Here is a 14417-nt window from a genome sequence, read left to right as displayed (position 1 = left end):
AAAAGAGACTCCACCAAAAACACAAGTGCCCAAGCATAAACTTCAGTGCCTTTAACAGGCCAGTATTTAAAAACAATCCTGGCTCGAGTACATATCAGGTGATTAGAGACTATGCGCGAGCCAGACAGCAACCTAAAATTGCTGCAATAAAGGCTTCTAGTCTGCCTTTAAAGTCCCATTGACTTTTGAAACATTACTTTAAGTTGATTTAGCAAACATCACATACATGGTTGCCACAGAAGATTGACATCAATGTCAGTTCCAAGTAACTAACAAAGATTTTCAGCCAAAGCATGTTTTATAAACTACTTGAGGACAGCTGGATTATAAGGTGAATTACAAAAATGTTGAATGGAGCTTTGCTTGTGTAATACATTGTGTGTGGCCATACATTGATAGATCTGCTTGTTTGGCAAGGTTGGCAAATAAGCAGCTCTTACCTTGATATGCCAACCTCAAGGACTAAATGATCGTATCACATTGACAGGATACAGGCCATTGGGACGAGGACCGCATTAGTGAGTCGACAGTAATTGGTCAGATATCAGTCCTTCAATATAGGCTCCTCTGAGGGTCCCATACATAGATTGTCTGCCCATGTATGGCCACCTTATTGTAGTCTGTGTTCGCCATGCAATAGAATGGTTCTGCAACCAGCTGATGGGTTTGGTGTTTTAGTCTCTTGAATGAATGCCTTTTTACAGCCTGCAAACTATGATTCTTATTGCTTTATGTCCTTTCCTCTTAATTTAGCTTGCATTAATGTTATGCTTACAGCATATTAAAAAAACATATAAGACACAAATATAACTTGGTATAAAAAGACAAACACCCATCCTCTTCAATTTGCATTCTGCTATGAACATACAAAAAAAGCTGTGTTACTGGCTTAGAATTAACAACATATGAGTACAGCAGCAAGTGGGAGGTTGAAATATAGAGTAGTACGGTATGTGTATGTATCATTATACAATATCTGTGATATTTCTAATAGTCACTGATTCTTGTCTGTTGCACTTATGTGTACACTGTTTTCATTTACCCATCAACAGATCCGATGGAAATATATGATTGTTGATGAAGGGCATCGAATGAAGAACCATCACTGCAAACTAACACAGGTGTTGAACACTCACTATGTTGCCCCAAGACGTATTCTACTGACTGGCACTCCTCTGCAGAACAAGCTGCCAGAGCTCTGGGCTCTTCTGAACTTTCTACTGCCTACTATCTTTAAGAGTTGCAGCACCTTTGAGCAGTGGTTTAATGCTCCATTTGCAATGACAGGAGAAAGGGTAATGTCTTACTTCCATCAGTAAAAAACTTTTACAGTTAATATTATGCTCTGTCTGGTGAATGAAAGCTTTAGTGTCACTTGTAGCAATAGGATGCAACTACAGTTAAAGTGCATTAAATCATCTGTAAGTTAGACAGCAAATCTTTAAGGCAATTAGTTTGTTTACTAAGATGATGTTGCCCATAGCAACCAATCAGCAATAACATTTAAACAGTCACCTACAAGTTAAGAATCAAAAGCAAAGACCTACTGTATATACTCGAGTATAAGCCTAGTTTTTCAGCACCCAAAATGTGCTGAAAAAGTCACCCTCGGCTTATACTCGAGTCAGGTGCCATGGGTCCCTCTAGACTAGCACCCTCTGTCCTTTGTGTGCAAATTAGGCCACCTGCAACCAGACCCTCCAGTGCCCTGGCCTAGGCTCCCACTAGCAATACTTATTTCCCCTTACATCTCCTCCGGGACCAGGTCTGCTGCCAGTTTGCCAATGTGCAATGAGCATGGGGTAGTACTCATATTGTTTTTGTTGACCCTCTTCTCTGCTTACAGAGCTAGTTTACTGTTTTTCTTTGAAATAAATATTGAAGAACATATACCCAACTGATGCCTCAATTAATGTCATTTTATTGGTATTTATTTTGATTATTAAAACTTAGCAGTAGCTGCTGCATTTCCCGCCCTAGGCTTATACTTGAGTCAATAAGTTTTTCCAGTTTTCTTAGGTAAAATTAGGTACCTCGGCTTATATTCGGATCGGCTTATACTCGAGTATATACGGTAATTGGTTGCTACAGGCAACATCACCAATGATATTTATTTCCAGTCTTAGTAAACACGCCCCGATGTCTTCATTTTTGTTTCATTTTTTTTTATTATGCATCCCTTGGGCTTGGAATTTTAGTCAGAATGGAATATGAATAGAATTGAACAATATTTGCAATATAGGCACCCAAGACAATTTTAGGGTGTTAATTTAACAATGCATGTCTGTGTGGTCCCAGGGTTTTATATGAAAGTATAATTTTTTTGTATAGATTTTTGTGGGACCTTCATCTTTTTAGAAGTTGTTCTTAAACAGGAACCAGACTTGTCGATGTCCACAGTTATTTCTAAAGTCTTAACTTAGTTGCTTTGATTTTTCCTTCGGTATTATTGGAACAGTTTAGTTAGCCAAAAATGTACTCTATAAAGGCTGGAGTGAACATATGTCTAATGTAATAGCTAGGACTTTACTTCCTCCTTTACAGCTCTCTAAGCTGTTAGCATTCAGTAACCAATCGGTGACTTGAGGGGGGCCATATCGGACATAACTGTTTAGTTAGTTTGCTTTTGAATCTGACCTGCGTGCTCACAAACTAACTGAATAGTTATGTCCCATGTGTCGTCCCCCCCCCAAAGTTGATTACTAACTGACTGAGGTTATAGAGCTGTAAAGGAGGAAGTAGTGTTCTGGCTAATATTGTAGACATCTGCGAAATAAAGTCTTTAAGTTATTCCTTTGAAATGAGCTCAGAAATAAAGTAGATAACTTATTTGAATGTATGAATGTTATAATAGACATAAAATATTGATATTGCATTTGAGTTGTTTACTTAGTGCAATTACATGTCATAGAGGGGTATATATGTCCAACAAAAAAATCATTACTCTAAGACGGCAATCTTCATGTAAATATTATATGACAATATATGTACTTGGCCACCATTTTTGTAGCTTAAGCATACATGTAAGAAGGACTCAGATGTTGGTTTCTAAAGGGGAACTTGAACACACATGGGGTTATGTAATAAAAGGCACTAAGTTAGCCCAGGAGCAGTAACCCATAGCAACCAATCAGCAGGTGGCATTTATTGGTCACCTGTTTAAAAATAAATATCTTATTGGTTGCTGTGGTTTACTGCTACTTGGCAAACTTAATGCCTTTTGTTAAATATGGGGGGAAAGTCTGTTGGGGGAAGAAATTATTTATCCTATTGATTTAAATCTTAAATATTGTGTATTTAAGCACAAGTGCAGTTAAGTTTATGTGCATTTCTGTAGGTGGATTTAAATGAAGAGGAAACCATACTGATTATCCGACGTTTACACAAAGTTTTGCGCCCTTTCTTGCTACGAAGATTGAAGAAAGAGGTGGAATCTCAGTTACCTGAAAAGGTTTGTGTGCTGAATTATATACATAAGAGAGCGAAGCCCATGGCCCATTGTTTACGGCATCCTAGAATGGCATTTTTATATATTTGTTTGCCAAATACGGGGTAGAAGAAAGTAAAACAGGACATGCATGTAAATATCTGTCCATAGACTGTGCCAAATTGGGCCTAAACAGACCTTTTGGAAGTGGACTCCGTCTATGGGCTGAGGCAGTTCTCACCCAGTGGCATTTTCTGGCCTGCGCAGTAGATATCTGGATGATTTTTGCCAAGGCATATACATTGACCAGTAAGATGCCAACTCAGACTGAAAGGGCCAAGTCAGCAGCTTGGGCTATCAAGAGGTTGTGGACATACCACAACTTGTGGTATGAGAGCTGCCAATTAGTGCAAAAGATAAGCTTATTAAGGTCAAACTTCTTATTCTGTGTATCTCTAAATTTAAAAATATGTTAAAGGGGATTATGTAAAGAGAGGGAGAGATTTCAGTGTTTTTACTCTTATTTATTTTATTAAGCTGGTTATTGTTTTCTGTATCATACTTTTAAAGACAGCAGGACATGTCTTCTGTAATTTTTTTGTTGTTCTTTTGAATTCTTATATTAATAAGATGCATAAGGGTATATCAGATGGATTGCTGAGTTTTTTTTCTCAGGTGCAGAAAGAAAGAACGTTATGCATTTATGATGTTGGTTGTTTTGCATCACTGTTGTATTTATCGTAGGTTGAGTATGTGATTAAATGTGATATGTCAGCTCTACAAAAGATTCTGTATCGTCATATGCAAGCCAAGGGGATCCTTCTTACAGACGGCTCGGAGAAAGATAAGAAGGTGTGTAAATTGCAGTGTTTATTGAGCTCATACTGCTGCCTTAATGATAAGGTGGAAGCCCTCAAAAAGTTTATACCTGCACTTCCAAGGGCAATTACAGGCTGGGCATTTTGTTGCAAGGCAAAATGCATGAAAATTCCTTTCCATTGCAGGTATTGAGACTCCCTTCAGGTAAAACACATCATGTAATCATGCAAAAATACTTCAGAAGGCAATTTCATACAATGACACAGTTTAAATATTTTAACCGCAATGATTTTCAATACATGCAGTGGAAGGGAACTTTCTGGAGACACAGCAACAAATGTGCAAAACAAAAATTCACGTCTTTAATTGCCCTAAAGGAGGCATAGAGTTAAACTATTGCGTAAAAATAAGTACTTGAAATGGGTATTAAGGTGCCCTAATAGTAACTAACAATAAATGTCATCATTCCATAGGGTAAAGGAGGAGCGAAAACTCTCATGAACACCATTATGCAGTTAAGAAAAATATGCAACCACCCCTTCATTTTCCAGCATATTGAGGTAGGTTTTTGTTTTGCCTTTCTGACTCAAAACATTTTGCATTGATTGGTTATAAGCACTGACTACCAAAAGCAAGAATATGTATTAAGTACTTCAAAGCTGTATTGCCATATAGTAGGACTGTTAGCCACAGACTCCAAGTTTGTTGATTGTTTTATATGAAAATTATGCCATACAGAGCAGTCCATGGGGCCCATTGGCAGACAGGGAGCTATAATACCTTGGATATCCACATTCAGTCTACAGATGTTCAGTCTACTAGCTCTTGTTTTTGAATCTAGTTTATTCACTTGCATAAAGAGACTAATTTACTGTTTACTTGAAAGTTTTCCATGAATGAGTATAACTGTAATTTGTAGTTGTAGTTAGATAACCTCATTAGATATGACCATAGATTTCTTAGGTTTATGAATAGTAACATTTCCTATCTGTTGATCTTTTTATAAAATAATTATATAGTTTTTATTTGTTTCAGGAATCTTTTGCTGAACATCTGGGATATTCTAATGGCATTATCAATGGGTATTTCACTTTTTTCTTAGTAGAAAACTACTCTGTTAGACACATTTTTTGAATTTGCATTATTCAGGTCTTATATGAGATTTTATATATGACTTTTCAGTAATGTTAAAGGAATTTTAAATTTATATTAACTACTTCACTATGAATATTTTTACACCTGATTGGAAGACTGAGTGTTCTGAATTTTATTTTTATCTAATTTTTTGACACATATATATATATATATGCGTGTGTGTGTATGTATGTATATATATATATATATATAGTATAAAACATATAGCAGGCGCACTCCAAGGACTTTCATAAAAAATCAAAAATCTTTATTTTCACATTGCCATCGGATCGACGTTTCGGCTCTGGCCTAGAGCCTTTATCAAGATATATATATATGTATATATATGTATGTATGTATGTATATATATATGTATATATATAATATATATATATATATATATATATATATATATATATATATATATATATATATATATATATATATATATATATATATATATGTGTATGTATATATGTGTGTGTGTGTGTAAAAAAGGGGAAAGTTGTGCTCAACCACTAAATTTTAAACCATTAGGCGGGGTTGCAATGAGGTTGTGACCACAAAATTCATATAGACAACAACAAGAGATCCTCTGCACTCACCCATTATCGATATATATAGGACATTAAGACATTCTGTGCATTAAGCTACTAAGAAATGCCCTCCCCTTTAAACAAAACAGGGATTGTTTGTCCATACATTGCAATATACTTCAAGGTCCTATTTTGCCATGTACTAAGTTTTATATATTTTTCAATAAAAGGCAATTTTTAAAGGATTCCCAGTGTGCACCGGTATATCTATGGACTCTGTTGAAATTGCTCAAATCGGCAGCACCTGGGTCAGATGGGTTTTTGCTAAGGAGTGCTGAACCACCGTGGTTTGTATGTGTTCGAAAAAATAACTTTAAATAAAAGATAGCAACTGATTTGCATTTCATTGAGTGAAATAAGTTTTTGAACCCTCTAACAAAAAAAGACTTTATACTTAGTGGAAAAACCCTTGTTTGCAAGCACAGAGGTCAAACGTTTCTTGTAATTGATGACCAAGTTTGCGCACATTTTAGGAGGAATGTTGGTCCACTCCTCTTTGCAGATCATCTCTAAATCCCTAAGGTTTCGAGGCTGTCTCTGTGCAACTCTGAGCTTGAGCTCCCTCCATAGGTTTTCTATTGGATTAAGGTCCGGAGACTGACTAGGCCACTTCATGACCTTAATGTGCTTCTTCTTGAGCCACTCCTTTGTTGCCTTTGCTGTATGTTTTGGGTCATTGTCGTGCTGGAACACCCATCCACGACCCATTTTCAGTTTCCTGGCAGAGGGAAGGAGGTTGTCGTTCAGGATTTCACGATACATGGCTCCGTCCATTTTCCCGTTAATGCGAATAAGTTGTCCTAGAGCTGGGCGGTATGACCAAAAATTTATATCACGGTATTTTTCAAAATTATATCGGTGTCACGGTATTTGACAGTATTTTTTTTTCCATGCATGATCTTGGGCAGCACAGGTACAGACACACGGGGAGGCACAGGTACAGACACACGGGGAGGCACAGGTCACTGCTAGAGGGAGATTTATAAGAAGAGGGTGAGACTCAGATGCCCCCCCAGGTATGTATGGAACGTATCACACAAATAAATAATATATTACAGCACAATAAGAGGGCCATAAAGAAGGATACTTATAATTTGTAATGTCGGGGGCTCTCAAAGCCCTTGTCGCCTTTCTTCCTATTCATTGCGCCGGTCTCAGCAGTACTGCCTCACACAGCTGCCAGCCGATTCCCAGCTTATGTAAGCACACGCTTTATGCCTCCGTGCCCCGGCCGCGGTTGCTATGGTAACGGGTGAAGCGCTGCCGGCGATCAAATTTCTCTCGCGCTCCATCAAAGTCCCGGCATGTACCTTATCCCAAGCACTTCCGCCCTCCGGCTCTTAAGCTTCAACTCCCGGGATCTGCACCGGGAATGACGCATGCATGCCAGAGAGCTTATTAAAAATACTTTTTTGTATCATGAAAGCGCAAGGAGGCGTGCGAGACCGGCCGCACGTGAGTACCGTGACACACCGGTATGTGCAAAATGAATATAATTAAAAAAAAAAACACCGGTATTCGGTGTTAACCGGTATACCGCCCAGCACTAAGTTGTCCTGTGCCCTTAGCAGAAAAACACCCCCAAAGCAAAATGTTTCCACCCCCATGCTTGACGGTGGGGACGGTGTTTTGGGGGTCATAGGCAGCATTTTTCTTCCTCCAAACACAGCGAGTTGAGTTAATGCCAAAGAGCTCTATTTTGGTCTCATCAGACCACAGCACCTTCTCCCAGTCACTCACAGAATCATTCAGGTGTTCATTGGCAAACTTCAGACGGGCCTGCACATGTGCCTTCTTGAGCAGGGGGACCTTGCGAGCCCTGCAGGATTTTAATCCATTGCGGTGTAATGTGTTTCCAATGGTTTTCTTGGTGGCTGTGGTCCCTGCTAATTTGAGGTCATTAACTAACTCCTCCCGTGTAGTTCTAGGATGCTTTTTCACTTTTCTCAGAATCATTGACACCCCACGAGGTGAGATCTTGCGTGGAGCCCCAGAGCGAGGTCGATTGATGGTCATTTTGTGCTCCTTCCATTTTCGAACAATCGCACCAACAGTTGTCACCTTCTCTCCCAGCTTCTTGCTAATGGTTTTGTAGCCCATTCCAGCCTTGTGCAGGTCTACAATTTTGTCTCTGACATCCTTGGACAGCTCTTTGGTCTTTCCCATGTTGGAGAGTTTGGAGTCTGCTTGATTGATTGATTCTGTGGACAGGTGTCTTTTATACAGGTGACTAGTTAAGACAGGTGTCCTTAATGAGGTTGACTAATTGAGTAGAAGTGTCTAACCACTCTGTGGGAGCCAGAACTCGTAATGGTTGGTAGGGGTTCAAAAACTTATTTCACTCAATGAAATGCAAATCAGTTGCTATCTTTTATTTAAAGTTATTTTTTCGATTTTCCTTTTGATGTGCTATCTGCCACTGTTAAAATAAACCTACCATTGAAATGATACTGTTCTGAGACTTTTCATTTCTTTGTCATTGGACAAACTTACAAAATCAGTGAGGGGTCAAATAATTATTTCCTAGACTGTATGTATATATATGTATATATATGTATGTATATATATATATATATATATATATATATATATATATATATATACATACATATATGCATATATACATATATACATATATACATACATACATGCATATATACATATATACATACATACATGCATACATATTAAACCTGTGACCTGTATGAAAATTCCTGTGTGCTGTCACCCCATGTATATATATATATATATATCCTTTTTTTTTTTTTTTTTTTTTTTTTTTTTTTTTGCACTGTCACCCAGGTATCATCTGTTTTTTTTTGGTGCGTAGCTTCCTGGCTACCTACATATATTATATATATATATATATATATATATTATATAGATAGATAGATATGGATATATTACACCAGGGGTGGGCAAACTTTTTGGCTCACGGGCCACATTTACTTACCCCCGGGCCAGGGCGGGCAGGGCCAGGCCAGCGTTACGCCCCCTTCGTCTCTTTAATTCCGGCCTGCCAATGACACCAAGTCTCGCGTGATGAGACTTGGCGTCGGCGGCGGGCCGGATTAAAAAGGCCAAGGGGACAGATGTGGCCCGCAGGCCGTAGTTTGCCCACCCCTGTATTACACCATAACCTTTTTTTATCTACCATAGCTGTTCGGTAGTTGTTAGTATAGAAAAGGGCCATTTTTGCTTTGACAACGCCATATATGCTTATGAGCCTTATCCCAGTCAAAATGCCTATCTTTTTAAAAAAATATGTTAATATTTTTGTCCCAATAATTTTATTAACTAAATATGAGACATAGTTCAAGTTTTAACACTAAAAAACAGTTTTCATGTTAACATCAGTGAATTCTTAATTTTTGGCGTTTAGGCCTGATCTTTATAGAACCTCGGGAAAGTTTGAGTTACTTGATCGAATCCTGCCAAAGCTGCGAGCTACAAACCACAGAGTCCTGCTTTTCTGTCAGATGACATCACTCATGACTATCATGGAAGACTACTTTGCTTTCCGAAACTTTCTTTACCTTCGATTAGATGGTATGTAACTGTTGTTTAGTGAGAGGGGGAGAATTTATAGAAGGAAAGGTTTTAATGTGTTTTATTTGTGTCGTGAAGTATACGCATTGTGTTAATATTTGCTGTTATAATTTGCTGTTTTGTCCTAGTTAGGTTCACTGCTCTATTGTTCATAAAAAAAAAATCTAAAACAGATACAAAACAAACACTACCTAGCATAGTGCCATTAAACCAAATAAAAATAAAATGAAAGAAATGAGCATTACATGCAGCGCACACTTGTGACATATGCTTAATATCAAATGGAAAACAATTTTAAACTTCCTATGTGCTTTTAAACCTTAAAGAGAAAGGAAGCTGATAAATATCTTCATCCATGTGCACAGCATCTGAAAAATGGTAAGAGGCTTTGGATATCTAAATTACAAAGTGACTGGCAGCAAAAGAAAAGCAAATAATAAAAGTAGGGATGCACCAAACCCTCGTTTCTAGGTTTGCCCAAACCCACCTCAACGGATCCAGCTGAATACCGTTCGGAAAGGGTTGATTTTCGCTCAGCCCGTAGCAAACCCCCCCCCCCCCCCCACAACATGTAACCTTTCCGAATGCTAATTAACATATGCTAATTTATGCTAATTGTGGTTCGGATTTGGATCAGCGCAGAGCAAGGATTCTGCCGAAACGGAATACTTTGAAAAAAGGCTGAATTCGTTTCAAATCCTGAACCAAATCCAGAATTCGGTGCATCCTTGTACAAAAGTGCATTTTCATTGTGCATAATGAAAAGAAAAGCAAAAGTAAAGTCATGCATTGCTTATAATCTCTTCTTGTTACAGGTCATTGCTGCATGGCATAGTAGTAAATTGTGTGCACTTATATCTCTCTCTAGTCTCTACAGATTCTAACAATTATATATGTGGTATGCTAAATTTGGTAATCAGACATTTTTTGATTATGGACCATTACAGGTTTTATATAACCATAAAGGTTAATTAAAAGCTTTCCCCTAAGGGTGAGGACCCCTCTTGGCCCTGCAGTTGCGCAAGTGACGTCACATGTATGGCTGCACACTACTGCCAGAGGTGATATCACTTCCAGCCATCAACACCCTCACCTTACCTTGCCAGCCAGATTTACACAGGTATCATCTGGTGGCTGGGGAGGTTTTCTTTATTTTTTAATTTTTTTTTTTTATTTTTATTGATTATATAGCTACCAAAGGGCTGGCCCCCTAAAGCTGACACCCTAGGCACATGCTCTCAAGCGTATATATATACACAAATGAACAGACTATATCCCATACACAAATAAACAGACCATATCCCAACACCCACAATAAATATCCCCACCACATAAAATGGTGCCAAAAAACGGCCACAGTAACTATGGCAACCAGTTTTCCCAAACACCACACCAACCAGAGAAGGATAAATTCAAGTGTCAACATATACAGGCAAATGGTATGGGCTAATGGTAAGTTTAAAATCATGTAGCTAGTAAGCAAATGGATACATGTTGCAGAAGATAGATATTGCAAAAAAAAACTGTTGCAAAAAAACTATATAGAGTATGTTCCCAGTCAGAGACGTCAAGCATTTTACCATGCTAAAAAAATTTTTTTTGCTACTGGCAACTTCACTTGTGAACTAAACCAGTGTTTTTCAACCTTTTTTGGGCAAAGGCACACTTGTTTCATGGAAAAAATCACGAGGCACACCACCATTAGAAAATGTTAAAAAATTTAACTCTGTGCCCAGCAGCAGTGCCCCCCTAGTACACTGGTGCCCAGCAGCAGTGCCCCCCTAGTACATTGGTGCCAAGAGCAGTGCCCCCCTAGTACACTGGTGCCCAGCAGCAGTGCCCCCCTAGTACACTGGTGCCCAGCAGCAGTGCCCCCCTAGTACATTGGTGCCCAGCAGCAGTGCCCCCCTAGTACATTGGTGCCCAGCAGCAGTGCCCCCTAGTACATTGGTGCCAAGAGCAGTGCCCCCCTAATACATTGGTGCCCAGCAGCAGTGCCCCCCTGTACATTGGTGCCAAGAGCCAGCCCCCCTAGTACATTGGTGCCCAGCAGCAGTGCCCCCATAAGTCAGTGTGCCCCGTGGCCCCCCCTAATACATTGGTGCCCAGCAGCATTTTACTCTTCGGCGGCTTCAGCAGCATCTTCCCCTCACGCGCGCCGCCTCTGCACTTCTGCCTACACGCGACCGCACACAGGCCCTTTTATAACGTTGCGCCCCGTGCGTACTGACGTCACCCGTACACACGGGGCGCAACCAATGACAGGGCCCGGATTTTTTTTTTAAAGTAAAAATTGCAGCCCTGCCTACGGCACACCAGGCAACATCTCGCGGCACACGGAACAGCGGTTGAAAAACGCTGAACTAAACCACTAAAGAACAGTGTGTGTTGTATGTGTGCTTGGAAGATGTTTAAATCTATTCTCACTGTGTGTATCTAGCAGCATTATCTTTAGTTTATTTTACCTGGCACAAAATAATAGGGGTAATTTATTAGGATCTAGGGTAGAAAGGTCACAAGTGCATGCCCCTTAATTCTCTTTGAGAGAACAATTTCTTTAGGCTGCAAAGCAGGGTGCAAAGTTAAAAAAAAAAAAAAAAATGACAATTTTCATCCATTTTTGTTCTTTGCACCCTGCCTTTCAGTTCATAAATTAAGTCCTAATGTGTTTTGATATAGTCTGTATAATCAGTGCATAACTTGTTATGGATGGCTGATTTATATAACACGCACGCATGCACACATCATTTTTACACCAAAATAGAGGCTTTGATATGTTTCATTTGACAGCATATATTTAACAATATACTTGGGTATTTCTTTAAGGTACAACCAAGTCAGAGGACCGTGCTTCCTTACTGAAAAGGTTTAACGAAGAAGGTTCTCCGTTCTTCATCTTCTTGTTGAGTACCAGAGCTGGAGGTCTTGGACTGAACCTTCAAGCTGCTGACACAGTCGTTATTTTTGATAGTGACTGGAATCCTCACCAGGTTTGTAAATTTTTTTCTTTGTTATAAGTTTTGAAGTAGGAATCACTGGTTTAAATTTAAATGAAAAATAATCACAAACACATTTGCAGACACCAGTGCTAGAAACTGTCAGTGGAAAACTAGGAATTTGCAATTCATACTGATCTTGAGATAGGAAGATTGTTCTTGTTTTTGAAAAACAAATGGAAATATGTGTGGATTGACTTATGCAGTTTACTTACAGGTATCTGGAGATGATGTTTGGGGGTGGGGGTGGTATAGACCGCTTTAAATATTGCCTGCACACAATGGCAACTCTATCACCATTAGAGAAAGCAAAGCTTATAAAATAAATGGGCCTCTTTACACAGCAGTAAATGCTTAGTTCTTCAGAAAGAACTTGCTCTTTCTTACCTCCCTGGCTTGTTACTTGTCTGCCTCTTACCTCTCTGCTATTTCATCTGTTCCTGCTCCAGTAATTCCAGCCAGTTCTTTCCTCTACCCCAGTCCAAACACATAACTGCCAGCTTCTCTGCTCATGTGCCTGCCAGCTCTGTCATTCCTCTCACCCACTCTCCAGTATCTGCTAGCTTGCTCTTTTTTCTTTTGGCTTTGTTACTATGCGTATATGCTTCTGTGGTATAGACTGCTCTAGTGCAGCCATTCCACTCCAGCAGAAATCTGTAAAACCTATATATATTTCCACATCTTGTTTTGTAGAATTGTATTTCCAGTAAGATTACTTAGAGTTGGTAGTTTGCTTTAGATTAGCTTTCAATATACTATAGACAAATCAGTCTTGCTAAAATGTCATCCTTGTAGCTGGCCGATATACATGTCCATTGCAACTATATAACATGGAACCATTACAGGTTCTGGCTGTAAATACATAATAGTTAGAGAAACAACCATTTCAGTCCCACTGACCTTTAGATTTTTTTATGCTGTTTATGAATTGGAACTAAGTACCATGGCTAATAATCTTGGATTGCTCTCTGCAGTGTGTCAGTGCCAACTCACAAATGTATCACAGCAGAAAGAGCAGATGGAGGCTGATTCAAAACATAGCACTGCACTTCTTTCATTGCCTTTGTGGCAATATGAAAAGTAAATGGTGCTTAATGTGGAAATAAATCATGGACATCAGACACAACAGCTTTGTTTTGTCAAAATGTTTCTAAAAATAATGCCACCGCCACCAGCTAAATGATGCCAAGTTGCTGTGCTGAAACAGATTGAAGAAAATGTGCAAGAAAAATGATTATGTAATGTCTAGTATATTCCTTCTAAATGTGTAATAAATAGTAACAAACACTGTTAGCCTTCCCTTGGATACAATGGTACAGTGGAAATGATTTATAGTACAGGTTTAGGATCTTTTATCTGGAATATTTGGGACCTGGGGTTTTCCACTGAATAGATCTGTCTGTAATTTGGATCACGATAATCTTGCCTCATAAAAATCCAATATGGATTCATCAGCTTGTACCCTAAGGTACAAGGTACAAATATGCGAAGGCCATTTCCCATAGACTCCATTTTTATCTAATACATCAAATTTCAAGTAATTATTTCTATCTGTAGTAATGAAACAGTATTTTGTACTTGATCCCAACTAAGATTATAATTCCTTCTTATTGGAGGCGAAACAACCCTATTGGATTTAATTAATGTTAAAATTATTTTTAGGTAGACCTAAAGTATGGAGATCCAAATTACAGAAAGATGCCTTTTCTGGAAAGCCACTCGCATTCTGGTTAACAGGTCCCATACCTATATACTTTTTTATTATTACAATGAAAACTTCCATTTTAAAAAATGAGAATACATTTACTTAAAATACAGGCTATGGGAGATGACCTTCCCTTAATCCAGAGCTTTTTGAAAACCAGGTTTCTGGATAGAAATACCTGTACCAGTTTT

At 38.7% G+C, this 14417-nt stretch overlaps 1 protein-coding gene across 7 annotated transcripts in view; it reads left to right on the top strand.

The window, feature by feature from the left end:
* smarca2 (SWI/SNF related, matrix associated, actin dependent regulator of chromatin, subfamily a, member 2) overlaps positions 1-14417 on the top strand; it is a 111165-nt gene that overhangs the window by 57039 nt on the left and 39709 nt on the right. For all 7 annotated transcript variants that reach the window (XM_031890702.1, XM_031890694.1, XM_031890700.1 and 4 more), the window contains 7 exons: positions 1053-1295; positions 3338-3451; positions 4172-4279; positions 4720-4806; positions 5282-5328; positions 9359-9525; positions 12352-12515. In XM_031890702.1, coding sequence (XP_031746562.1) covers positions 1053-1295; positions 3338-3451; positions 4172-4279; positions 4720-4806; positions 5282-5328; positions 9359-9525; positions 12352-12515 — 930 coding nt within the window. The remainder of the gene's footprint in view (positions 1-1052; positions 1296-3337; positions 3452-4171; positions 4280-4719; positions 4807-5281; positions 5329-9358; positions 9526-12351; positions 12516-14417) is intronic.

This window comes from Xenopus tropicalis, chromosome 1 (assembly GCF_000004195.4).
Source record: "Xenopus tropicalis strain Nigerian chromosome 1, UCB_Xtro_10.0, whole genome shotgun sequence".
In the NCBI taxonomy this organism is placed as follows: domain Eukaryota; kingdom Metazoa; phylum Chordata; class Amphibia; order Anura; family Pipidae; genus Xenopus; species Xenopus tropicalis.
Note: the sequence above shows the minus strand (reverse complement) of the source record. Positions and strands in the feature narration are given on the sequence as shown.